This window comes from Sminthopsis crassicaudata, chromosome 2 (assembly GCF_048593235.1).
Source record: "Sminthopsis crassicaudata isolate SCR6 chromosome 2, ASM4859323v1, whole genome shotgun sequence".
In the NCBI taxonomy this organism is placed as follows: Eukaryota; Metazoa; Chordata; class Mammalia; order Dasyuromorphia; family Dasyuridae; genus Sminthopsis; species Sminthopsis crassicaudata.
In genome coordinates, this window is record NC_133618.1 from 676,737,885 (window position 1) to 676,765,437 (window position 27,553).

The following is a 27,553-nucleotide window of genomic DNA, read 5'->3' on the forward strand; positions in this document are numbered from 1 at the left end:
GAAGTGATCTGGCTGAGTTGGGGCACAGAGGCAGGCTGGGGCAGCCAGAAGGGCACTGGTTCTATGACCCCAGGACCTGGGGGGCAAAGCCACCTCTGGTACCCGTTTGATAACATGGGGCAAGTCATGGACGTCATCCCCACTCCTCAGATCTCATCTTAAAGCAGTTCCGAGGCCCCTTTTTGCCCTGCTCCTGTGTCCATCTCTGTGTCTTCCCAGGCTTAGAATGCCCTCCCTCCTTGCTTCTGTCTCACTGAGTCTCCTTCGGTAGGATACGATTCAAGCTCCATCTTCTGTGCAAAGTCAAGGACTTGCCCAGATCCTCCTCCTTCTCCTCCTACGTTGCCTTGTATTTAATGACTTTTGTGTTCATTTGCCTGTGTGCGTGTTCTATTTCTGATGCACAGACATATTGTCTTTGTCTCCTGTTAGTCTGGAAGACCCTTGCAGTAGAACTTGTTTCCTTCCTTGCTTTTATACTTCCAGAAGCTAGCCCAGTGCCCGGCACATATGGAGGCTTAATAAATATTTACTTGATTTATTACCTAAGTCCAAAAGCCACTTCCCAGGGGCTGGGCCCCAGTTTCTGCCTCTTCAAAAATGAGGGAGTTAGACCAACTGATCCCTGAGGTCCCTTACAACTGCCCTTGATACATCACTAAAAGTGACTGCACAAGGCATTGCCCGTGTCATCTTATTTGAGTCTTACAGGGATCCGGTGATAGAGATATTGTGCCCCTTTTATGAAGGAGGAGAACTGAGGCTCAGCAATCAAAACAGGAAAAAACTCATTGTTACATGGCTAGAAAGTGTCTACAATGGTATTCGAACCTAAGACTTCCTAATGCCATCTCCCTCTATCGTGCTGTGTTTCTGTCCCAAGGTTCTTGTTTTTACAATTTTTATACACAGAATAGAATTATATTCTCTCTCTCTCTCTCTCTCTCTCTCTCTCTCTCTCTCTCTCTCTCTCTCTCTGTCTCTGTTTCTGTCTCTGTGTGTCTCTCTCTCTCTCTGTCTCTCTGTCTCTCTCTCTGTCTCTGTCTCTCTGTCTCTCTCTGTCTGTCTCTCTTTCTGTCTCTCTCTCTGTCTCTCTGTCTCTCTCTGTCTGTCTCTCTCTCTGTCTGTCTCTCTTTCTCTGTCTCTCTTTCTCTCTCTCTCTCTGTCTCTCTCTCTGTCTCTTTCTCTCTCTCTCTCTGTCTCTCTCTCTGTCTCTTTCTCTCTGTTTCTCTCTCTCTGTCTCTCTCTCTCTGACTCTCTCTGTCTCTGTCTCTCTCTCTGTCTCTGTCTCTCTGTCTCTGTCTCTCTCTCTCTGTCTCTGTCTCTCTGTCTCTGTCTCTCTCTGTGTGTCTCTCTGTCTCTGTCTCTGTCTCTGTCTCTGTCTCTGTCTCTCTCTCTCTCTCTCTCTCTCTCTCTCTATATATATATATATATATATATATATATATATATATATATAGTAAAATTCCATTATTTCTATTTTATTTTGTTCTATTCCATTCTATACATAGATATGTATGAATAGAATAGAATAGAAATAACAGAATTTCCCAAGTCTACTACCCAGATACGTAGGTAGACTTATAAAATCCCAAGTCCAGTCCCACGCCCTATCATTATCACTGTCTCAGCCCTCTGACATCCAGCAGATGCTCAATAACAGGTCCCGATGTTGGGAACAATTGTTTACTTCTTTCAATTCTCTACGGGAAGATCAGCTGGTCTTCAAGAGACTGGAAACCAGTCAAGCACTAAAATGGGAGGTGCCTTTTTCATTTCTCCCGTTGCCAAGAAAATTCCTGGATTTCTGTTTAAAACCAAAATGGGGCAAGTCCAGAAATCTCCAGAGGGGCTATGGGGTGATGACAGAGATTGTTATCATTTAAAATGGCTAGCATGGGGAACTGGAAATGGAAGTTTTAATGGCGGGAGCCACCCCTGCATTTACTGAAGACAAATGAAGATGGATGAAGCTGAAGAAGGCAGGTTCCCTCTTGTGTTGATTTAAGGAGTGGGGATGTGGCCACTGATGTGGCAGATGGATAAATCGCCGGTATTCCCTCCATCATTATGTCAAAGGAATACAGTGTTCCTGAAAATCCATCATGTTTCTATTTATGTATATATACACCATATAGAAATGTTTCTAAATATATATTTATGTATACATATACTATATATATGTTTCTAAATACATGTCTATATTTATGTATACATATACTATAGATATAGAAATGTCTAGTGATTGACTAGCATAGGAAGTGATTAATCAAAGCTTTCTCCATCTGTCTTTCATTTCAACTCAACAAACATATTAAGACCCTTTTGAACATGGTGAATCTCTAAAGATACACAGAAAAAGTGGCGCAGTTCCTGTGCTCAGGGAACTTACACTCTACTAATGGGGAACATGATAGTAAAGTGGGCAAGAAGAATACCAGGAAGCTTGTGGTAAAGTGGCAAGGAGCGGTTTAGATAAAATGCTGGAAGAAAACCAGAGAAGGGAGAGGACGCAGCCCCTGGAGTGGACAGGAAGTAAGGGATTTCATCAGGCAAAGAGAATGGCCAGTCTGAGACCAAAGCGCTCCATCCAGAGGAGTCTGGAGAGGATCCAAGAAGTCAGTGTGGCGGCACAAAAGCAGGCTGGCCACCGGAAAGGAAGCCTGGCACTGGCTTGGGGGGGGGGGTCAATTCATCCTGTGTACAGACCCAGTGGAAATGAGAGCACTCAGCACCAATCCGAGGAGCTACTCTTCTTTGTGTCTAAAAGTCACAAGGTAAATTTAGCCTGGAAACAAATGGCCGTAGCAATTACCGGCTCCTTTTCCACCCTCCAGATTTCCCAAATGTTCTCCCGGCTGGGGCAGAGCTGGGGTTCAGTTACAGCTCACCACCCATCAGCGAGTGACAGGGACATTGTTTTTGATAAAACGAGCCTGGATCAGGCAGTAATTGGAGACAGTAATCCATCTCTGAGGCCATCACTATCGGAGGAGGAGGTCGCTGGACCCGCAAGTAACCTGATGCGTGAGAAGCCCCTTTGCAAGCAAGAGGGGGTTGGGACTCCAGACTTTGTCTGGCAACTTCAGAGTGACCCAGATGTGGCAGCTGAAGAAATCGCACTTTCGTTTGCCTTGTAGGTCGAGGGTCTCTAAGATAGCCCCTCCTAACTCCTGCCCCAGTGTGGTCGGTTTCTCCACCTAGCTTCTTTTCTGTGGGGGCAATGGGAGGCAAGGGGATGGACGTGAACAGGCTCATTAACCCCAAGGAGAAAGGGGGTTTGCCCTCATTCACCAGTCTCCAGAATGGAGAATGAAGCTAGAAAGCGGCTTTCCTTTGTCGCTCCTTGATACGCCAAGGGCTGCTTGAAGGGGCTTCAGAAGCTCCTAGGGGATCAATTAGAGGTGGAGGGAGAATCAAACTTGACTCATTTGAAATCTGGCAAAAATGACTTTTCTTTCAGTTTGTAGTTCATTCTGCTGCAAAATGGAGGAGCCCCCTCCCCCTTTCCCCCTGCTCAGCATTATGTCTTTGGAGGGAGAATGAGCTCGTTCCTCTTTGTGTGATGAGTGAATTTGGGTAAGTGTTGGGAGGGTGGGACATGGACTGGCAGCTCTTGGCCCCCAATAGAAGGAAACCCTTTGGAAAAGCTTTTCTGACCGTGACTAAGTCACGATTGGGATGGGAGGAGGAGAAGTGTCCTGATAAACCCTCCTCCTCTGGGCTCACCCAGCCCAGGTGGTTCTCTCCAACATGGGGGGCTGGGGAGGTGAAGGACAGAGGGATGAGGAGAGGAGGGATGTGGTGAAAAGGAGCACCCAGTCTACTCTTGTCCACGATTATTTCACATCACTCATCTTCCCATAGTTTCTATTCTAGCCAAATGCCCCCCAGCTGATCCCCTAGCTCTATGTCCCAACTCTCACCTCCAGGCCTTTGTACAGGCCATTCCTGTCCCAGCTCCCTCTCTTAGAATTCCTAGCTTCCTCCAAGGCTCAGGGCAGGTGCCGCCTCCCATGGGAAGTCTTTCTGATTTCTTTACCTGTTGATGTTCTTTTGTGACTCAATTTATCACACAGACACATGCGTGCGGATACGTGGATACACACAGAGTACATACTGAGACTCTTAGCATTATTGGTCTAAAGTGGAAAGGGACCTTTAGGGGCATCTAATCTAACTCTTTCATTTTGTAAATGAAAAAAAACTGAGGTTCACAGGAGTTAATTGACCTTATCCAAGGTCACACCGAAGTAGCAAAGCCAGAAACTGAATCCTCTGATGTTTTCCACTTTAAAATTCCTCCTTTCTTTTCCATATTGTATCCATTAGGCAAATGCAGTCTCCTTGAGAGTAAGAGTAGCTTTGGATTTCCTCTTTCTATTCCCAGCACAGGCTTTGCATGTAGACAGCATGTAAAACTGAGTTGGGTTGGATTGAACCGGATTGGGAGGTTCAAAATTGTGAGGCCCCTCGAGTCAGAGAAAGGATTTTGACGGTAAAGAAATGAGTGATACAGAATCACTACAGATCCTGAAGCTATAGGAAGTGCTGGCAAATAGGAAGCACTTCATAAATAGCTTACCTATCTATTTGTCCAGCCATCCATTCAGCTACCTGTGCAATTATCCATTCATTCAATCATCAATCCAACTCTACTATCCATCATCTACTTATCTCCCTATATATTCCATCCACTCATTATCAATCTATCTATTTATCTATCCCTCCATCCATCTTTCTATCTATTTATTGATCTACCCACTAATCAATTCATCCATCTAGCTGTATATCATCTATCATCTATTTTATTACCAATCTATGATCTATAAATCTATAGAATCACCATATATAATTATCATCTCTCATCTATCTTATCACTAATCTATTGTTTATCTACCTATCTAATTACCTCTCATTTATCTACCTATTTATCAAATTATCTAGCTACCAATCATATAATTGCATATCTATGGTTTATCTATCAAATTACCTATCTAGTATTAGCTATTGCTCTAATTGTTTATCTTTCTAATTATCTATCTATCCATTTAATCCATTTTTCTGTGCTGTCTCTCCCATTAGAATGTGAGCTCCTTGGATATAGGAATTAATTTATTCTTTTTATTTTTAACTTCAGTACTTTGCACATTTAATAAATGCTTTTTATCCATCTATCCAGCCATTCATTCATGATGAAAAAGGGTGTTTGCAGGAAAGCTGGTATCAGCAAATGTACACAGAAGGGAAAGACAAGTCTTCCCAATCGGCAGCTAAAGCGGTACAGGGAATAAAGCCTGGTGATAGGAAGATCAAACTTCAAATCTGGCCTCAAACAATTAACCAGTGGTGTGACCCGTGTTTGCCTCGGTTTCCTCATCTGTAAAGTGAGCAGAAGAAGGAAATGGAAAACCACTCTAGTATCTCTGTCAGGAAAATTCCAAATGGTACCACACAGAGTCATATACAGCTGAATAACAACAAAAACTGAAGTCTTGCTTAGATATAATTCTAAAAATGCACTTTTGGTGCAATCTATTTAAAAAGATCATAGTCACAGAGGCACTTGATGTTTTTAATTGACTGATTAATTGATCTGCTCTCCCTTCCTTCCTCCCCAAACAGGCTTAAGTGATTTGCCCAAGCTCATTAGTAAGTACCAAGGTCACATTTGAACCCAGGAAGCCTCCTGACTCCAGGCCTGTCCCCAGCACCATCGGCTCTGTAGAGCTCCTTTAGCCACAGCAAATCTTCTGACAGGTAAAATAGACCAATACCACTTTGGAGAAAGGGTCAGGCTGCTTGTCTGTTCTCCATGACCAGAGGGCACAGGAAGGGATTGTGGTATTATGTGTCAAGTCATTCTGGGAGACAAAGACTGCTTACACTGGCCAGGAACCTTCAAGCTAGAGCAATTCACTGCGTGACCCTCAGCAAGTTCACACAATTCAATCTAATTCAAAAAAAAAGTCAGCCCCTAAATCATACCCCATTGTTGGTGAGGCTACAGACTGGCTCAAAAAGAGCAATCCGGCAGTATGCGATGTCATGAGACTGTCTCTTTCTGTACAGCTTTTCTAACGGTAGGATCCAGCTCTATGGAATCCTAAGAAAAAAAGAGGGCCCATTTATAGAGAAAGGAAGGAAGGAAGAAAGGGAGGAAGGAAGGAAGGAAGGAAGGAAGGAAGGAAGGAAGGAAGGAAGGAAGGAAGGGAGGGAGGGAGGAAGGAAGGAAGGAAGGAAGGAAGGAAGGAAGGAAGGGAGGGAGGGAGGGAGGGAGGGAGGGAGGGAGGGAGGGAGGGAGGGAGAAGAGAGGAAAGGAAAGGAAAGGAGGAAGGGAAAGAGAAAGCAGGGAGAGTTAGAGAGGCAAAAATTTTGGATGAACCTAGAAAAAGATCAAATACTTTGTTAATTTGTTGCTGTTATTACTTTTCATGTTTGTGGTTTCTTAATTAGTTGGAAAAGACTTTAGTCATAAAGCCCATCCCCGAAAGATAAATTGGAGGGAGACCATGGAGAGCCTTGAATGCCATACCATAATCTCCCTTGGTCTTTGTTTTCTCATAAGTGATAAAGCTGAACTGGACAAGCTTAAGGTACCTTCCAACTCCAAGCTTTTCTTAGCCTATGGAGAAGGGCAGAACCACATCAAGTGAAACCATCCATTCAACTACCTGTCCAATTATCCATTCATTCATCTATCCAACTCAACTACCCATCATCTACTTACCTCCTTATCTCCTTATCTATTCCATCCATCCATTATCAGTCTACCTATTTATCTATTCATCCATCCATCAGCAGAATTTGCTGGCATTTCATTCATTCATGCAGTTATTCAATGAGCATTTACGAAATATCTACTATGAACAGAACCTGGGCTGTGGAGCAGAGGACACGGTCACTTACTCTCCTGGAACTCCTAGTCCAGATGAGTTGTGTGTTTATCACATAGCAGACACACGTACTAAGTCATCAATTAGCATTCATTAAAATACCTACTATGTGTCAGGCATTGTGCTAAGCGATGGGGAAATGAAGAAAAGCCCAATAGGGGCCCTGTTCTTAAGCTCATATTCTGATTGGGAAAAGAACATGCAAACAATTAACTTGGATGGAAGAGAAAGGAATAGATACATATATAGAACCTACTATGTGCCAGACATTGTGCTAAGAACATTACAAATATTGTCTCCATATAATGACCCTGCAAGGAAGTTGCTATTATCCTTATTTTATCGTTGAGGAAACTGAGGGAAACAGATTAAAATTACTTTCCCAGAGTCACGCAACTAGTAAGTGTCTGAGTCTAAATCTGAACTCAGATATTCCTGACTTTGAAGGCCTTTTGACAGCCCCTAGCCACCTCCAAGAAGAGAGAAATCAGACAAATTGGGAGTGGTCGCAGAGGCGAGACATTAGCATTTTAAAGACTATGATGCCCCCTCCCCAATCCTATCCCAGACTGTGGGGGAGACTCCAAAGATTTCCAAACAACAGGCTGAGTCCTGTGAGCATTCCCTATGGGCAGTGGGATGGCATGTAACACTTTCTACTAAATTCAACCTGCCTCCTTCCTCTTCTGGTCCCCTGCTTTTCCTCTGTTGTTTCAGGGCCATGACAAGGGAAGGGAGCAGTGGACCAACTCTGTTATTTGGGTATCCTTCAGAGAGATCCCCGGGAACATCGCTTAGGGCCTGAGAAGTGTCTGTCTTTCCCTCTTCCTCCACATCCCATCCCAAGCATTCCAGTCCCGTGGGCTTTCTTCTTTAATTCTTTACAAAACTTTCCAAGCCCCTAGCCCTTGCTAATGAGATTTAAAGTCGGGGGGATGGGGTGGATGGATGTGTGGATGGCTGAGTGGACAACGGGCAGACAGACTGACGGACAGATGGAGAAGTGGGTGAATAGATGTGTTTGGATAGACAAGTGCACAATGGACAGATGAGTGGATGTAGAAATGAATGAGGGGCTGGGTGGATGGATGGATAGATAGAGTAGATGGCTGAATGATGACACACTCATCAGCCCAGAGAATCTGGAGAACTAATTGAAGCCTCTCCATAGGATTATTTTCAAGGTCTCAGTTTCTCAAGAATCTTTCAAAGTGGAGGATTTCTGTGGCCCCCTTAATCCTTGTTATCTCCTGTTTAAATGAAAGGGCTAAAGGAGGAAGAGATTAAGGGGATATTTTGATCCCCTGGAGGTTTTGCTTACAAGGTAAACAAAAAGAGATTTCTATCACTGCCTTCATTAACTCCTTGCCTCCTTTCACAAAATATTTATTGAAACTCATCTAAAGAGAAGGATCCAATGGATAGTGATGGTCCTTTTTTTTTTTTTTTTAATTTACAAGATATATCCATGGGTAATTTTTCAGCATTGACATTCGCAAAACTTTTTGTTCCAATTTTTCCCCTCTCCCCCCCATGGCAGATAAACTAATACATGTTAAATATGTATAATATTTATAAGTTAATATTTATATATAATATTTATAAGTATATGTATAAGTATTTATAAACATATAAAATATTATATAAGTATATAATTATTTATAATATTTATAAGTATATGTTAAATACAATGTATGTATACATGACCAAACAGTTGTTTTACTGAACAAAAAGAATTGGACTTTGAAATAGTGTACAGTTAGCTTGCAAAAATGCAGGCAGATAAAAATAGAGGGATTAGGAATTCTCTGTAGTGGTTCATAGTCATCTCCCAGAGTTCTTTTGCTGGGTGTCGCTGGTTCGGTTCATTATTGAACAAATGGAACTGATTTGGTTCATCTCATTGTTGAAGAGGGCCACGTCCATCAGAATTGATCCTCATGTAGAATTGTTGTAGGAGTACATAAAGGTGATAGTTCTTTAATCTCCATGGTCAGGGGATCAATCTGTTGCAAGAAAAAGGGGAACAAGGAGGTTTGGGAAGCCCCAGACAAAGGATGTCTTTCCTTCCCTTTCCTTCCCCTATCTTGTTTAATGAATCCTTAAGGTATTTTCCTGGACCCCAGAACTCTGGCTCTAGGGCTGGAGGGGCCTTAGTTTTTTCCTCTGTAAAATCAGGGAGTTGAGTTGGCTGAATTCTAAGAACTCTTCCATCCTACAGGACTGTGGACTGGGCTGGGCTGTTCCCAGATGCACTGTATAAGTGAGACTTTTTTTTCCATGAAGATCCATGGAGAAGACAAATCTTCCCCTCCTAAGTCCAACTAATGTATATTAGGCACCTACAGGGTGAGCAGCACAGTGCTAGGCACTGAGGGACACAACAATGGTACCCTAGGGTAGTGTGTCTGGAGGACCTCGGAGTTCCTTCAAGAGAAACCTCTCCTGTTACAGAGTGAGAAACAGTGCCAGAAGCTCATCGATCTTGTATGAGAAGAGGGAATAAGTATTGATAGGAGGCAGGTCTGGGGCTCCTGTGGGAGAGTAAAGAGATTCTGGAGGAATCTGGAGGACAAGAACCAAGGAGGAAGCTGGGAGAAAATGAGCTAAAAATGGGCCACAAATTCCAACCCAGCCACTTCTTCATGAGTGTGCAATCATCTAACCCCAGTGGGACTCAGTTTCCTTATCTCTAAACAGAGAGGATTAGACCAAGGATCTCTGGAGTCTGAGGTCTTGAGGAACTTGAAATCGCCTTGTGATCACATCAAAAGAGGATTGACTGGGAGGAACTGAGGCTGTTTGCATTTAGCCTAAAAGGGGAGGAAATAGGAAAGGGACATCCTTGGGCACTTGAAGGTCTGTCACATAGAAAGAGGAATTCTCCTTGTCCTGCCTGGACTCAAAATACAGAATTGGGAACACTTGGGGGAAGCAAGAAAATGTCTTCATCAATTGAGCTTCATTAGTGAGCTCCCCCCAAAGGGAAATGGGTGGCCTGTGGAGGTAGTGAGCTCCCTGTTACTTGTCCAGCAGAAGCTACATAACCACCATTAAGGGATTCTGTAGATAAGATTTTTATTCAAGTGAAGATTGGACTAAATGGCCACTGGACCACTGAGATCCCTTGCAGGTGTGAGTATCTGTGATTCTCTTTTCATTGGAGGTGGAAAAGGAAATACATTGGAGCCATTTTCCTGCTGGGAGTTTTGTGTGAAAAGAATTTAATATTTAGATTTCTGACTGAATCTTCTCTATTTGGAAAGAGAGGAATTTCAGGTTTTAAGAAATCTTTTTTTTCCCCCTAAAATGGCATTCTGAGCTTTCCCCCTCCAGCAATGAATGAGACCTTCCTGGTTTCAGATCCCAGGATACAAATCACTGACTCTCTCAGTTAAAAATCTGAGACTATTTCCAAACTGTTGTAATCCCATCAAAGTGGGAAGGAAGGTGGGAAAGGTTACTAAGTAATCCCTCCAGGTCTTGGGAAGGAAGTTGTTCCATCTAAAAGCAAACAAATTTCTACCCTGGAGAGGATTAAACCGATTCTTTCCTTAATCCCCTTCTCCCAGCAGGAGAGAACTGCCCAGGGTGCTGAACTCTGGAGATGAGACAATCATCTCTTGGATTTTTGAAATTAAATGTTTTATTTAAAACTTAACATTGACCACTGATTCAACTGACTAGTCTTGTTTAGGATTTCTATTGAAATGAATTGATTTGTAATCTCTTTCAGTATATGAAATCAGGGAAAATCATCTCTTGTTTATTTTGTTCTGATTTCACCAACAATTGGAAAAAACCAAAAACCAATAATTCTGGAGTATTGTCACTGTGTACTCACCCCTCCTTTATCCTTTCAGTCCCATTTCCACAGTAGTTTGGCCATGGAGCCCCCTAGAGCTCTTTCCAATCAATAGCAAGTTAAAATCAGTTATAGAAAATAAATGAGTAAAACACCCATTCCCAAATACTTTTTTTTTTTTTAAAGTCCAATGAAACAATTAATGTAAACACCTCGACCTAAAATTTCCAGAGACCAGAGGGCTGATTTCTCCTATTGACACTGCCTGTTTTCAAGGTCAGAGACAGCTCAGGGAAAAATAGCTGATTAAGGGAAAAGGAGCTTTTTCTATTAAAGGAATAAATGAGGGTGGAGAAACTGAATGCTGAATGCTCAGCATCCTCTCACTTAGAGACAAACTCTGACCCCTTTCAGGTGATTTTTTTCAAACACTTTTCTTTTCAAGGAAACCCTCTCAGGAAGAAAAATAAAATAAACCAGGAACTGGAGTTCAACTGGCACTCTTACCACTCTAGGAGGGAAATGTTTAGAGAATTATTATTAATTATTAATGTTTAATTATTATAAAAAGTTGCATTGGGGCTAATAAATAATAATTAATAATAATAATAATAATAATATAAAATCCAGCACCCTATCTATAACTAGGACTCAAATCTATCCTAGTTATAGATAGGGTGCTGGATTTTAGATATTTAACCAATCTGCAAAATGGGACTAAAGGCATCTACCTCAGAGGTTTATTAAGATCAATTGAGATGTATATATAAAATGATCCACAGACTTAAATGTGAATTATCATTGTGATTATTAGTTTCTTCCACTCACTACTGAAGGATAGAGGAGACACATAGTAGACAATGCTGAACTTTAGATCAAGAAGCCCTAACCTCTGACCCTTACTGGGCAAATCGCTTCATTTGAGGCTTCTCAAGCCTCAGTTTCCACTTTTGCAAATTGGGGATAATAACCTGCCTCACAAAATTTGTCAAAAAGGTCAAAGGAGATAAAGTGTGAAAACTATTTTGGTAATTCTTAAAGTGCTATGGAAGTATTGGCTATTTTTTATATTATTATTATTATTATTATTAGTTCCACATTCTCCTGATCCTTTCAGCATATTTCCTGCTCATCAGACTCATGGCTCATCAAAAAAAGGGGTGACCCTCTCATGCTTTCTTTCCTTTGTGTCCTAGAGTAGAATTATGCTGCTTTATTTTGGGGGAAGAGATTCGAGCACCCATATTGAATCTTTACCTATGAAATCTTTATGAAGAGATAAAACAATATGTACTCTTGTATTTAGATTTATTTCTAGATATGCAAACAAAAGAAATGTAGAAGGCTCCCCCTTTTCCTTTACTGAGCCCTCAGAAATCCCCATTCTACTTCTATATTTTGAGAAAAACTTTAAACAAAAGTTGTCAGGAATAAGAGTCCCAGCAAAGAAGAGACAGAATGATTAGACCCCTAACTGTGGAGTCAAAGGCTCTGAGTTCAAATTCCCTATTGGCCACTTACTACCTATAAAATGCTGGACAAACCCTTGCACTCTCTGGTCCCTGATCTTATCTACAAATAAGGGACTCTAGACTCAAATCTATGATCCTAATATAAAAAAAAAAAAAGTAACCAGGAGAACATGGACAACCTTCGATTGACTTTTTTGCTTCCCTGAATATATAAATGTATATAAGAAAAAGGTGTATGGAGACTGTCCATGAGGAAACTCATCTGCTCTAACCCACAATTGATAAAAGTTGTAGAGAACATAAGATTTAAGTATTTTTATTTTTTATTAACTATGAAAAAAAGCATTTAAATTTAGTAGAACAAAATTCTCCGCTCCAAGTCTACCAAAAAGGTGTCTCCCAGACATGTAGAAAACAGACAAAATTGCCTGATAGATCTATATAGTAAGAGAGACGATGTTTTTGTTAATAAGATCAGACGAGGCAGGAAACAAGGAGACATGTATGAAAATATGAGACAGGATGCATAAGAAGGTTTTACTTATTGTCCCAGAGGTGACACAGCAAAGAGTTCAAACTGAAGAAAGGCTCCCTGTAGGCTGTAAGATAAAGTCCCACAAATGCTCTTTTTTGTGAGGAACTTCATATTGAATCAAGTCCTGGCACACTGGAGTCTCCTGGAGCAGATCCATAACCTCTTAAAAGATTTTGGCCCGACCATCTATTCAGGAAAAGACAAGTGGATGAACAACATCTGTTGCCCAGACTATGACATGTGGATAGATGGACACTCCACAGAGTAGGCCCATCGTATGGGTATTACAACAGGCACTGTAAATGGAGGGGGAGCTGGACCCAGAATTGATTAGAAGGAAAAGAGAAGGTTTAAGGGCCTTGATTCCGACTTTCTCCTTGACACAAAGACCCAATCTTGCTTATCCTTCTAGGACTACTGTATGGCTGTGAGTCATGGAAGAGGAAAGTCCCTGAGGAATTCAAAATGAACATCGCACAGAAAGAATAATGGGTCCATTGTGGGAGGTATGAGGTAAGTACCACACTAACTAAGGAACTTGGAAGAGCCGGAGGGAAGGAGGTTATGGAAGAAATGAATGAATGAAAAAGAGCACTGATCAGCCATAAATCAAGAGTCCTAGGAGCTAATTCTCCTAATTCCACATTTGTATCCACCAGCTGGACTGGCTATGAGTCCTCCCTTCTCTTCGGTCACTCCCTCTCCTCCGATGTCCTCTTCTCTGACTTAAAAAAAGGTTTCTCTCCAGGCACCTGCCCTTGCTACAGACTGGCCCACGTCCTGAGTTGATGACCCAGACCTAAATCCTTTCTGTGCTAGTTTAAAGAGATTTAAGAAAATATAGGTTATTAATAAACTTATCACAGGCTCCTGAGCCCTCGGGTCATAAATTCCCCCCATCCCAACTCGGGCCTGAAACGGGGATCTCGGCCCTTTCTTAGGCCATTCAGAGAGAATAACGGTTGGTGTCCTCCGGGAGGAGCAACTCTCGTGGGCCTTTGCTGCCCTCTCGTGGCGCTTGGAAGAACTTCTCTCCTTGGGCACCTCGGAGGCTGCCAGCCGTAGAGCTGTCCTTGGTGCTTGGTCAGAGAGGGCATCTTCTGGGGCAGGGGGCCTGGAGGTCCCTGCCGATGCCATCCGGCTGCCCCCCGGGCCCCAACACAAAATGCTGGCCAGCCCACGCCTAGGGGGTTATGAGAAGGGTAAAGGAACGGAGCAGAAATCCTGGCTCAGAACTACTCACCAGGGAACCGGGCAAGTTTCCTGCCCTTCATGGACCCTTAGCTCACCTAGGAAAGAGAAATAGCTCGACTTGTGTCATCGGGCCTCTTCTGAGAGGAGGGCTCTGTGGCCCCGAAAGCCTGAAGCCCCCGGGCTCCTGGTGCTGAGGGAACTGGAGGAGTCTGCTCCCAGAGCCGAAGGTGCCCAGAGGCCCCTAAGGGGTCTTTGGGAGCCAGGCTCCCAGCAGCCCCAGGGGTGGTTCAGAGAGGCTGGCTCGTCTATTGGATGCCTTCGTTTTAGCAGGGAGGAAGCTCACCAGCCTGGCTCAAGGTCACCCAGGGCACAAGTACTAGAATCAGTGTCACATCCTCTGACCCCAGGGCCAGCACTGTCCGTTCCGTGTCACTCAAGGGAAACACCCAGGGGGCTCAGAGCTGGGGTTCCGGGCAGAAAGTGGGGAATCAAGCCTTTTCTCCGAGAAACTGTCTGTGCCCTTGTTGCAGTTCCTCCTTCTGTTCAGAGGATAATATCATAGGCGGCCGAAAGCCCCCTCCATCTGGAGCCCAGACCTGGATCCTGGCCCTGCTGCTGCCCCTTGGGGACCTCCAGAGGTCCCAGCGTAGCTGGTCCCCCAGCAAAGGCAGAGGGAGGCTCAGCGACCCATCAGCACGTGGTCCAGAGAAGGGGCTTTAAAATGTCTTGGATCTGTTCACTCGTTCATTCCTCCTTTGCCCGATTTCTCAGACAGCGCATACTTTACGTTAAGGTCAGCGAGATCTGAGTTCAAGTTTTGCCTCTGACAAACCCATTCACTTCAGTTGGGTTTTGCCCCATAAGATGGAGATAGCAGCCACTATCACAAGTTGTTGTAAGGCTCCGATGCGCTACCATGTATAAGGTATTATTAACAAATTATTAACAAATAATTAAAGCCTTTAAAGAAGACTAATTTTTCTGAGGAATAAAGCTAATGTACAATATTAAAACATAAAAACAAAAAGTCGCATTTGCTAGGTCTCCGCTCTCCTGGAGCACGCCCAAGCACTTGTTTCCCACCTTTGGGGTTTTTCCTCCTCCTTGGAAGGTTTTTCTTTATTCCAGACTCTCCCTAATTCCCACCCTCTGGATTTGCTCTTGGCCATCCACGGCTGGAGCCACTTCCTTTAGACATCATCATTCATTCTGCTCCTCCCTAGTGGTGGGACAGGCACCTGTTTGCAAATTAAGACTGAGCAGTACTTCTCTGCCCACTCTGTGTCCTTTTCCCTTTTCCCGACATCTCTGGGACACAGTCCGGACAAGGGGATCACTGAGCGGCTCCGAGATGTGGCCAGCTTTGAGTCTCGTCCTATTTTAAGCCACAGAATCACAATCTCTGAACCACGGGGGCCTCGAGTCTGGCCCAAAGCTCGGGAGTGTCTGGAGGTTAGAAATCCGGCTTGAGCCCCTCCAGAGAGAAGGCGCGCTTAGCCTCCTCCAGGGGACTCTGCAGTTTATAAGCATTCCTCCTGACACGGTTTGCTTGGAACTGAGGCCAGACCCCCTCCCCCCCAGAGAAGGCTCCCAAATGTTCCTGAGGCAGTTAAAGAGCGTCCTTGCTTTGGGCTTTTGGTTCATAATTCTACAGGGGTCTTCTTCAGTGGTGCTCCATAGCTCTCCGTCCTTCTGGGACTTTTCCTACAGCATTTTCAGGTGCCAGGACATCACAGAGATCCCAAAATGAGTCCAGACCCACGGAGAAACGTTTGGCCCAAAGATCCACCCAGGAATAAACAAACTGCTAAAGGCGCCCACTGTCCATCCCAGCGGTGTGTGCGGGCCGGACACCAAATGACGGGGTGATGTGGACGCCGAGAGTCGGGGTTCCGTCAGGTGAACAATCTAGTGGCCCTTCTCTCTGGCAAAAGGCAGCTTTATTTGGGGGAGGGGGTCACAGACAAAATGAAGGGGTACCATAGACACCGGGGATGGTGAATGTGCAATAGAGCGGGAGAGCTTAGAGAAGTTCCTCGGGGGTCTCACAGTCACTGCCAGGAGGAGAAGTGGGGTTACGGAGCAGAGCGGATTGGGGGAGAAACCACCTGGACCAGGGCTAGGGAGACGGCGGAGCCCGAGGGAAGGGGCAGCCACGGGATGGCCCCGAAGCAGATTTTATAGGAAAATTTAACCTCAGGGATTTCTGACAGGGCTGGGCCAGGGGAGGCTGCTGGAGCCCCCTACAGAGGGAGGGTCTCAGGGTGCGGGTGGCCTGACCTTCAGACTGGAAGCCCCCCAGGGGGAGACCACGGAGCTAAATCTGTCAGTGCTTCTGCTTGTCTCAGGGATCCAGGCTTTAGCTTCTTTGTGCCCAGCACACCATTCGGGACCTGTGTGGGATCAGCAGCTGGAGGGACACTTGTCCGTTAAATTAGGGCATGGGGGGGTCAGGGGCTGGGCCAAGGCTTGAACGGGAAGTCGAGGGGGGGGTGACGATTTTGGGGAAATTGTGTCTCCATTTTCATTGCTCTTTGGCCCTGACGGTCTGGCGAGGCCCAGGCCATTCTCACCATCGCTGTGATGCGCCGTCTCTCTCTCCTTCTTCCCGTCTCTCCTCCCCTTCCTTCTCCCTATCTCTCTGTGTCTGTCTCTGCCTTCCTTTGTGCCCCTGTCTCTGAGTGTCTCAGTCCCTCCCCTCCCCCATTCTCCATCTCACCACCTGCTGAATGTCTCGGATCACACGTGTCTTTCTTCTCGTCCCCTGCCTGGTGCTCGTGTCCGAGCCCGGCTCACCCGGTTTGCTCTACGCCTCTTCCCCGCCCGCCGCCTCCCTTAGTGCCTGAGGTCGGACCTGGCATCCCTGTCATCCGGGTACCTATGGCTCCCCCCCCCCCCACTGACTTACTCCCCGCCACTTCCGGTCTCCCACCCCTCCCGCGACTATTGCTAGAGCCTCCGGAGTGACCCTCGCTCGGCCCCTCCCAGCCCACTCTACGCTGCTGCGGAGGAGATATTTCTAAAGCCTTATTCACAGAGGTCCCTCTTTTGTCCCAAGCTTCATTCCCCCCCCCCTCTCCCCCGCCCCGGCCTCTGGGAGGACCAAACATAAGGTCCTGGGGTCATTTGGAGGCTCCCTCTGGCAGAATCCTGGCTTCACTTCAGCCAAACTGGCCGGTGGGTGTTTCCTTCCTATCCTGGGGACTACTTTCTCGCCTCCGGGCCTTTGTACAGAATGCGCTCTCCCTCCTCCCTCCTCCCTCCTCCCTCTGGCTCCATTCAACACTTAGTTCCATGAAGCTTTTCCTCCCGTCGCCAGGAATCGCTCCCCCCTCCAGACGAACATTTACTTGACATATAGTGTATGGGTGTCCCTTAGTCCGTGTGGCCACGAGGTGGTGCTAGTGAGCAGCCAGGAACCTCGGGGAGCCAGCCCCCCCCTCGGCGGTCTGGGCTGCTTCCTTCAGAGGCGTTTCGTCTGAGGAAGCCCCCCTCCGCCCCCCGCGGTTTTCCCGCATCCGGTGACCTGAGCTGCCCCTGCCCAGTAACGTGTGTGTGTGCACGCGCGCTGAACGCTGGCTCTAGGTCTGTTTCCGTCTGCCTCAAACGATCAGCTGTCTCTCTGACTCCTGGAACCCCGAGCCAGGAAGCTTTTCTCTGAAGGATTAGGCAGGATAGCTCTCCTCCAAGTCCATGCACATGTACACATGCGCACACGCACGCATACACATGCGCACACATGCCCACATGTGTGTACATGTCCCCTTGCACACGCACGCACAGCACGCACATTTCTCCTTGCACACACGCACACACGTCCCCTTGCACGCGCACACATCCACTTGCACACATCCCCCACATCTTAGCCTCCTCCTCCCAAGATTCCCTTCTCCGCAACCCTCCCCCATGCGCGCTGAGGCAGCCGAGGCCCGTCTGTCCGGTTCCCTCTTGCACCCCCCACACTCTGAGGGCTGGCCCGGGGTGGGCAGAGGGAGAGGGGAGCAGCAGCTCCGGTTCCCGTCCCTCCCTCCCACGGACTCTTAGCGCGGGGATGGAGAGTGGGAGGTGGTGGAGGAAGCCCGGTGTCCCTCCTGCAGCCAGGGATGGGGCCCGGTCCGTTCTGAGAGCCCCCGCGGCGGGGCCCGTCGCGCCCCGGCCAGGCCCCGGACCCTTGAGCCTTCACGGGCTCGCCGCGGCCTCCGCCAGCTGTTTCCAGGCCCTCCCTCCTCCTCAGCCCATCCTTCCCTCTGGGTCTCGATCCCACAATTCCCAGTCAGTCTCAGGACAAGGCAAAGCTCCCGGGTGGAGAGGCTCCAGGGAGGATGCCGGGAAAGCGCCGGATTGTTCGGCACTTTTCCTTTCCCAGCCTCCCTTCCTCCGCTCTCCGGGAGGCGGCGCTGCAGCGGGAAGCTCTCGTCTCCGGTTCTCCGAGGGGCGCCCGCGGCCCGGCGCATGACACGCTTAACAAACGCGGGGCATTTGAATGGAATCGGACTGAAGCGTGTCTCCCTCTCGTACCGTCCGGGCTCTCCAAGGAAGAGACACGAGGACTCAGGGAGGGCCTGAGTCAGGAAGCGCCGGGCCCTTTTCCGGACACTTCCGGACTCTGAGAACGTGAGAAAGCGTCTTAGCCCGGGGCCTGAGGAAGTCCCGGGACTGCTCCGGGAAGTGACAGCTTCCCACCCCCGCGTGACCACGGGGCCTTGTGTACCGCTTCTCCCCGGGAGGTGATGGGTGCGGAGCCACGGAATGATGTCATCTCTGGAGAACGCTGTGGGTGGGAAGCTCCGTGGGGCCTACAGTGAGAAATACAGCCCTGCAAAAACGGGGGGGAGGGGGGGGGGAACCAGAAAGGAGGGGCAGGGGGCGGGGCCTGAGGGAGGGTTCCAAGGCTCACCTGGGACCCGAGCCGCACAAAAGCGTCCCCAGCTTGGAGGCTCAGGGCTGGGGGCAAGACTGGGAAAGAATCGCCTCCCGGGAGAAAGTCCCTGGGGTGCCCGGATGCAGGGCCCTCTATGGCGTCCCACTTTTCTCCAGACCCTTGGAAGTCTGCCTCAGGCAGCCCCTTCCTGCCTTAGCCTCCGTCCCGAGCCCCTCAGAGGCCCGGGGTCCTCCGAGCCGGCTCCTCCCGCCAACCTCGCGACTGCAAAAGGCTGCCGGGGGCTGCGCCCTTTGCTTTGACTTCATAGTCTCTTGTGAAAGGAGCCTCTTCCTCCCAGCCTTGACCACGCCCCCCTCAGAGCCCCCGCTGTGACCGAGAGCCGCAGCCGGGTCCCTCCTGGCCCTGCCCGCCCCATCATGCACCGGGGCATCGGCCTCCTCTCCCGCTCCGAGTCCTAACGGATCGCGGCTCCCTCAGCGCCTGCTGCCCTTACGGTTGTGTTTGCAGTCTCTAGGGGACGATGTTTCCTCCAGCAGCGTTTCCAGCTGGTCCTTTTCTCAGCTCCCCTTCCCAGGACTGACCCTCCTTCAGCGCCCCGCCCCCTCCGCCGGCTCAGAGGTAACCCCCACTGAGGTGTTCTCCCCGGGAAGGAGGCCCAGCGCCCCGACTTTGTCCTTGTATCTTCCCTTCCCGAGTTCGCCCCCTGGGATCCCGGTTCTTCGAAATATATATGCCGTTATTTTAAAGTTGGGCTCTGTTCCCCGCGTGGAGGGAGCACTGGGCCAAGTTCGGGCTTTCCTGCCAGCCTGCTTTCAGAGGCGGTGCGGAGGTCTGCAAGTTTTCAGTTCTTTCAAGGCGGTGTTATCTAGGGAGAGGGGGATCACTCTGGAATAATGGCCGGCCCCAAGCTCTGCTGCATAGTGCTGCTCCTCACCCTGAGATTGAAAGCTGCCCTGAGATCCACAAATGGGTGCCGCAGCAGAGCCAGCAAGGGGAGCCCCTCAATCTGAGAGGCCGCGTGACCCCCTGACCTCTGGGAGGCCACAGCTGCCGGCCCGACTGCACTCCGCTCTCACCCCAGGGCTACAGATCTTTCCCGATGGCCTAGTTTTTCTTAGGTTAGACACTCCCTCCTATTGTGGGTTCTGCTGCGCCAGAATTTGTTTCGAAGCATTATTGCAAAGTTGCTTGGAAGGAATTGGGGAGAATCTGAGGAGTCCCCGCCTTTTCTTTCAACTCTACCTTAGTTTACCGCCCCCCCAAGAAGTAATTTCAAGTCAAGTGAAAAACCTTTTATTCAATAAGACCCTTTTACTATGGACCATGTAATAGAGGGGAGACCCTGGGCTCGTGGAGAATGGCGTCTCATTGAATTCATACCTGAGCAAGATTCTCCCTAGAAAATCCCTGGGAATCAGTTATCTGTGCCCTTCGATACTGCCAAGGATGGTGAGCTCACTACCGGACAGCTCGGATTCCACTGGGTAGTTCCTAAGGGCAGGAAGGGACCCGGGAAAGTGCTTAGGACACGTTTTACCTGGTTGTCATGGACCCCTAGGGAACGCTCGGCCCAGAAGCAGCCGGGAAGGGGCCGGGCTTAGCGTTTCCAGGGCCCAGCCATCACCGCCCTGAAGGACTGAGTTCCAAGCTGGGGAGCTGGGCATCCTGGGCACGGCCTTTGATGGTGATGGGGGCTGGAGACATCACAATCCCTGCTCAGACCGTGAGCTCGGGGCCTGGAGCCCTGGCTTTGTGAGCTCATAATTCACTGGAACGGAAGGAGCAGCTGCTACATCCCTCTCTTCCTGTCTCTCCTGAATCCTTCCCTACCTGAGCTGGGACACCTGGGCTGGCCTTAGGTGGGCTCAGACTTGGAGAGTGGAACAGACCGCCCCCCTCTCCTGTGTCCTCATTGTTCCCCCTTCCACTTTCTCTCCTGCCGGGCTCTCTCCCTCCCTTTCTCTTGTAGGTCTGAGAAGCTGAGATGGGACTTTGGCCCCATTTGCAACTGAGGGAGATCCACGGGGTCAGAGCAGCCCCAGTATGGCCGCCTTCTGCACACACAGCGCCCTTCCCAGAAGCCTTGCACTCTCTTTGTGCTTGTGTACTCTGTGGCTGTTTCTGCATCTGCCCCCCTTCCATCCTTCCCCCTCCTCTCCCTTCCTCCTCCTCTCCCCTTCTTCCCCCGTCCTCCCCCTCTCCCTGCCTTCCTCCTCCTTTACATCTGTGTCTCTCTCCTCTTTTCCAGGAAGACCCAAACCCAAGGACCACTGAGGCAGAAGCAGGAGCGCAGGAAGAGTCACCTGCCTACGCAAGGAGCCGAGCCCACTGGAAGGGGAGGGGGAGGTAGAGCTCTACCTCCCCATCCCTCCTCCCTAGGACCTGCCTCTATGGGCTTGGAAAGGTCCCTCGGGGGATGTTCCATGGACTCCCAGCAATTCCCCATGCAGAGACCAGGAGTCTCCTCCGCTTCACCTCCCCCAAGCAGCCCACCTCTTTAAGGGTTCGGGAGTTCAGGAGAGGTTCCCCTCCGCCCTGCCCTCTCTCCAGGAGCCCCAGAGGGGCTTCTCCAGGCACTGCTCCTGGAGCCGCCCCAACCTCCTGCCGCTTCAAAAGCTGGCCCCTCTGGAGACTCTGTGCCCCCCGCCCCAGGCCGCCTCCCCGCCCCGCTGCCTGACCCAGAGTAAGAACCTGCTGCCCAGGAGGCTGACCCCGCTGAGGCTTTCCTACACTCAGTCCCAGCCCACCTCCAAAGGTGGCTTCAGGACTTGCCAGAGCTCCAGCAAGCAGCCCCCCAACAGGCTGGCTCCTTTAGAGGCCTACAGGAGGAGCCTCATCCCCACTCCCCCCACACCTTTCCCTTCAAGAGGTCCATGAAGTAAAAAATAAAATTTCTTATGACCTTTCCTGTTATCTGGGCCCTCACCTGTCACTAGGACCTGAGGGGACGATTGGGCTCAAGGTAACTGGGCAATGGAGCCCACTTTCACCTCCTTGAGGCCTCGGTTTCTCCATATGTAAATTGAGAGTGAATGACTTCCAAGACGCCTTCTGGCTCTCCTGGAATACTTGAGTTAATGGGCAGGTTCTCCTGGTCCCGATCTCAGAAAGCTAAGCCAGGGAAGGGATTTTGTAATGGAGATGATACAGGGCCGACTTGGACCAGAACATTCCCCAGTGAGAGGCGTTTATCATTGAACAGGAATCTGGGAGCCCAGGATGGACCTCTGCCCAATGGGACTCCCTCAGCCCCATAACAAGGGGCAACACCAGTTCCATGGGCCCAGTCTGCTCGGGACATTCCATGGGGCCAGTCTGCCGGGGGCATTCCACGGGGCCCAGTCTGCTGGGGGGCATTCCACGGGGCCCAGTCTGCTCGGGACATTCCAGAGGGCCCAGTCTGCCAGGGGGCATTCCATGGGGCCCAGTCTGCCGGGGGCATTCCACGGGGCCCAGTCTGCTGGGGGGCATTCCACGGGGCCCAGTCTGCTCAGGGCATTCCACAGGGCCCAGTCTGCCAGGGGGCATTCCATGGGGCCCAGTCTGCCGGGGGCATTCCACGGGGCCCAGTCTGCTCGGGACATTCCCCGGGGCCCAGTCTGCCAGGGGGCATTCCATGGGGCCAGTCTGCCGGGGGCATTCCACGGGGCCCAGTCTGCTGGGGGGCATTCCACGGGGCCCAGTCTGCTCAGGGCATTCCACAGGGCCCAGTCTGCCAGGGGGCATTCCACGGGGCCCAGTCTGCCGGGGGCATTCCACGGGGCCCAGTCTGCCGGGGGCATTCCATGGGGCCCAGTCTGCCGGGGGCATTCCACGGGGCCCAGTCTGCCGGGGGCATTCCACGGGGCCCAGTCTGCTCGGGACATTCCCCGGGGCCCAGTCTGCCCGGGACACTCCACAGGGCCCAGTCTGCCGGGGGCATTCTATGGGCCCAGTCTGCCGGGGGCATTCCACGGGGCCCAGTCTGCTCGGGACATTCCATGGGGCCAGTCTGCTGGGGGCATTCCACGGGGCCCAGTCTGCCGGGGGCATTCCATGTGGCCCAGTCTGCCCGGGGCATTCCACAGGGCCCAGTCTGCCGGGGGCATTCTATGGGGCCCAGTCTGCTCGGGACATTCCACGGGGCCCAGTCTGCCTGGGGCATTCTAAGGGGCCCAGTCTGCCGGGGGCATTCCACGGGGCCCAGTCTGCCGGGGGCATTCCACGGGGCCCAGTCTGCCGGGGGCATTCCACGGGGCCCAGTCTGCCGGGGGCATTCCACGGGGCCCAGTCTGCCGGGGGCATTCCACGGGGCCCAGTCTGCCGGGGGCATTCCACGGGGCCCAGTCTGCCGGGGGCATTCCACGGGGCCCAGTCTGCCTGGGGCATTCTAAGGGGCCCAGTCTGCTCGGGGCATTCTATGGGGCCCAGTCTGCCGGGGGCATTCCACGGGGCCCAGTCTGCCGGGGGCATTCCACGGGGCCCAGTCTGCCCGGGGCATTCCACAGGGCCCAGTCTGCCGGGGGCATTCTATGGGGCCCAGTCTGCTCGGGACATTCCACGGGGCCCAGTCTGCCTGGGGCATTCTAAGGGGCCCAGTCTGCCGGGGGCATTCCACGGGGCCCAGTCTGCCGGGGGCATTCCACGGGGCCCAGTCTGCCGGGGGCATTCCACGGGGCCCAGTCTGCCGGGGGCATTCCACGGGGCCCAGTCTGCCGGGGGCATTCTATGGGGCCCAGTCTGCTCGGGACATTCCACGGGGCCCAGTCTGCCTGGGGCATTCTAAGGGGCCCAGTCTGCCGGGGGCATTCCACGGGGCCCAGTCTGCCGGGGGCATTCCACGGGGCCCAGTCTGCCGGGGGCATTCCACGGGGCCCAGTCTGCCGGGGGCATTCCACGGGGCCCAGTCTGCCGGGGGCATTCCACGGGGCCCAGTCTGCCGGGGGCATTCTATGGGGCCCAGTCTGCTCGGGGACATTCCACGGGGCCCAGTCTGCCTGGGGCATTCCACGGGGCCCAGTCTGCCGGGGGCATTCCACGGGGCCCAGTCTGCCGGGGGCATTCCACGGGGCCCAGTCTGCCGGGGGCATTCCACGGGGCCCAGTCTGCCTGGGGCATTCTAAGGGGCCCAGTCTGCTCGGGGCATTCTATGGGGCCCAGTCTGCCGGGGGCATTCCACGGGGCCCAGTCTGCCGGGGGCATTCTACGGGGCCCAGTCTGCCGAGGGTATTCCACGGGGCCCAGTCTGCTCAGGGCATTCCACAGGGCCCAGTCTGCCGGGGGCATTCCACGGGGCCCAGTCTGCCGGGGGCATTCCACGGGGCCCAGTCTGCCCGGGGCATTCCACGGGGCCCAGTCTGCCCGGGGCATTCCACGGGGCCCAGTCTGCCAGGGGCATTCTACGGGGCCCAGTCTGCCGGGGGCATTCCACGGGGCCCAGTCTGCCGGGGGCATTCCACGGGGCCCAGTCTGCCCGGGGCATTCCACGGGGCCCAGTCTGCCGGGGGCATTCCACGGGGCCCAGTCTGCCGGGGGCATTCCACGGGGCCCAGTCTGCCAGGGGCATTCTATGGGGCCCAGTCTGCCCGGGGCATTCCACGGGGCCCAGTCTGCCAGGGGCATTCTATGGGGCCCAGTCTGCTCGGGACATTCCACGGGGCCCAGTCTGCCGGGGGCATTCCACGGGGCCCAGTCTGCCGGGGGCATTCCACGGGGCCCAGTCTGCCGGGGGCATTCCACGGGGCCCAGTCTGCCCGGGGCATTCCATGGGGCCCAGTCTGCCGGGGGCATTCCACGGGGCCCAGTCTGCCGGGGACATTCCACGGGGCCCAGTCTGCCAGGGGCATTCTATGGGGCCCAGTCTGCTCGGGACATTCCACGGGGCCCAGTCTGCCGGGGGCATTCCATGGGGCCCAGTCTGCCGGGGGCATTCCATGGGGCCCAGTCTGCCGGGGGCATTCTAAGGGGCCCAGTCTGCTCGGAACATTCCACAGGGCCCAGTCTGCCAGGGGCATTCTATGGGGCCCAGTCTGCTCGGGACATTCCACGGGGCCCAGTCTGCCGGGGGCATTCCACGGGGCCCAGTCTGCCCGGGGCATTCCATGGGGCCCAGTCTGCCGGGGGCATTCCCCGGGGCCCAGTCTGCTCAGGGCATTCTATGGGCCCACTCTGCTGGGGCATTGCCAGGTGTCCGAAGGGGCCCAGTCCCTCCCCCAGGTCCCCCACCTCGCTCTTTGGGGCTAGCCAGCTTCTCCCTGTGAGCAGCCATCCATCCCCGGGCCCCATTCCATAACTCAGTTTTGCTGACAAGAGGGACCGAGGAGCTAAGCTGACTTGAGAAAGTCCTAGATTTGCGGATCAGTGAAGTGACAAGTAGCTGGCTCCCACCCGTGCTCGAGAATGCAATTTTTTAAAAAAGGTTTGATGAAATTGCTTCATAAACCTTAGAAAGACAACATTTATTTCTGGGGAAATGTGTCGCGCTCCTCCTCATTCCAGATTCAGTGTTAATGTTATTCACACAAGGCTTTTTGTGGGAACAGATTAGGAAAGTGGTGCGGAAATCTAGAAGAAAAATAAATTAGGCTCAGGATGAATGGAGGGACGACTTCACGGCAAAAAGACATTTGACCTTGGGTGGGGAGGAACGTGAGAGCCAGTGGCTAAGTGACTCAGGCCTTGCCCAATCCTCCCAGCAGGGAGGCCCCACCCTACATCCTCTCTTTGCAGGTCACGTTCTTGCAGCCAGAGGAACCCCAAAAGCAGCTGTCTCCAGTGGGGGGCAGGGTGACGGCCTGGGTTACAATCCCAACAGGCCTTGGGTCACGGGGGCGACTTGGGTAAATGCAAAGGTCGTCTTCGGTACAATTCTACGATGCTGTGGAGATTCTGTGTCTCTCACTGTCTCTTTGCCTCTGTGTCTCTGTCTCTCTATTTCTATCTCTGTCTCTATTCCTTTTTCAGCCTCTGCCCCTCTGTCTTTTTGTTTCTCTGTCTTTGTCCCTCTGTCTGTCTCCTCTCCTGCCCAAGAAAAGATTCACAAAACTGTGTAAATCAAGGAAAGGCTGCCAAGACCCGGGTAGACCCCCATCCGTTGGGCCGCATGAATCCCCTTAATGTCATCCCCCAAGAAATGATCATAAGTAGCCTTCTGCTAGAGTACATCATGGTCCAGCCTCAGACTAATTACTAAAAGAAGCCCTTTATTTTCGAAGGCAGCTCCTGTATGGCCCTCTCCGAGCTGACTCCCCCAAGCTCCTTCCCGTGCTATCTGGGCTCTGAGTCCCCATTAGACACATCCCAGGTGTCCACGTCCCTCTTAAGGGCCATTCTCTGCCAACCACCGAGTCCTGGGTCCTAGCCTTGGAGGCAGCTCGTGGTTCTCGGGGTGAGCAGCCTCTGCTGGGGGAGCACGAGGAAGCCACCCTCGGTCCTCAATCAAGGCTCAGGACAGACAGAAAGACAGAATCTGGCTGCCCTCAACGGCACCCTAGGATTGCATGGGCTTTTTTTGGTTGCCATGGTAATGTGGCTTGGTAGCCTTCTTCCCCTCCCCCACCTCCTCCCCCATATCTGATCATGGCCTCAAGAGCAGAGTCACTGAGAGCCTTGAGAAAGCAAAGGTTTGGGGAAGTTTTTTCTCTCCATTTCAAATGCAGTATTAGAAAGTCCAAGAATCATTTCTACTGCTCCCAAAGGGGGCTTCCCAGGACCTCACTTTCTTTCCTTGTTTCTAGAAAGCGTCAGAATGCTTTCCAATGCCATGTGCCGTCATACACATAACGAACACGACGTGACTCATGGAACGGTGAGACACGACACGGGACGTGACAGGACAAGCTACGGAGTGCCGGCGATCATGACATCTGCCATGAGAAAAACATAAAGTAGCATGACTTACACCGCATAATATTACATAACAATCTCCTAAAGCGTGATTTCAGAAATTAGGGAAGCGAGGAGGAAATTTCCTTTCATGTCTTTGGCTAGAAGAACAGTAAATGACAATGAGAGGCAGCGAGGATCACCAAAAAATCAGACGATTTGGGTTACAGCAAACTAAAACAGGTTTGTACAAACACCATCAATGCAGCCAACATTAGAAGTCAAGTTGCTGAGGGAAAAAAAGCCTTTGCTTTCTCTGATGAAAGTTCTCCTTTCCCATATAAATAAAAATGACTTAAATTTGTAAGAGTAAGAGCTCTTTCCCAAGTAATAGTCATGGGATATGAACACACTCTCCTCTGAGGAAGAAAGCCAAACTACCAATTGTTCAGGGGTTTTCATTATACCAGGCTGTTCATGACTTTCTTGTGGGGTTTTCTTAACAAAGATGGTAAAGTGGTTTACCATTTCTTTCTTTAGCCCATTTGACAGATGAGAAAACTGAGACAGTTAAGTGACTCACCCAGGCTCACACAACTAAATAAGAATCTGAGTCTAGATTTTAACTCCCGGTACTTTCAGTATCCATATATAAAAAAGCTTAAAGACGTACAAATTAAAACTACTCTGAGGTTCTTCCAAAGTTTACCAAAAAAGGGAAATCAATGTTGGGAAATTGGTTGGGAGAGCTGCCATTTTGGAAAGTAATTTAGAACTCTGACCCCTGCAGTCACCAACAATTGTAAAACTTGGAACCAGGCATACCACTATTAGGATGAAATAAAGAGGATCAATGAGAAAGAAAAGAACCTGTGTGTACAAAAATATAACAGGTTTTTTTTTTTTTTGTGATGACCAAGAACTGAAAACCGATCAGACGGCCATCAGTTAGGGAATGGTTGGATG

At 50.6% G+C, this 27,553-nt stretch overlaps 1 protein-coding gene and 1 long non-coding RNA gene across 2 annotated transcripts; one reads left to right on the forward strand and one right to left on the reverse strand.

Annotated features, from left to right (window-relative positions):
• Positions 1–17,247: 17,247 nt before the first annotated feature.
• LOC141553038 (uncharacterized) lies at positions 17,248–19,199 on the reverse strand. Its single transcript, XM_074284887.1, has 3 exons — positions 19,109–19,199; positions 18,800–18,975; positions 17,248–18,698 (listed from the first exon to the last, which is right to left on the reverse strand). The coding sequence occupies exons 1-3, from the start codon at positions 19,197–19,199 to the stop codon at positions 17,943–17,945; spliced, it is 1,023 nt and encodes a 340-aa protein (XP_074140988.1). The 3' UTR covers positions 17,248–17,942.
• Positions 19,200–19,416: 217 nt separating this feature from the next.
• LOC141559088 (uncharacterized) lies at positions 19,417–21,685 on the forward strand. Its single transcript, XR_012487215.1, has 2 exons — positions 19,417–20,643; positions 21,033–21,685. It is a non-coding gene; the product is annotated as an uncharacterized LOC141559088 (long non-coding RNA).
• The last annotated feature ends 5,868 nt before the right edge of the window (positions 21,686–27,553 follow it).

Bases quoted from the DNA above. Each gene is read 5' to 3' on its own strand.
- LOC141553038 (XM_074284887.1), bottom strand. From the start codon at position 19,199: ATGGGGCGGGCAGGGCCAGGAGGGACCCGGCTGCGGCTCTCGGTCACA. The intron at 18,976-19,108 runs GCTCCTTTCACA...ACGGAGGCTAAG, and splicing joins GTCAAGGCTGGGAGGAAGAG to GCAGGAAGGGGCTGCCTGAG. The intron at 18,699-18,799 runs GTGAGCCTTGGA...TTCTCACTGTAG, and splicing joins TTGTGCGGCTCGGGTCCCAG to GCCCCACGGAGCTTCCCACC.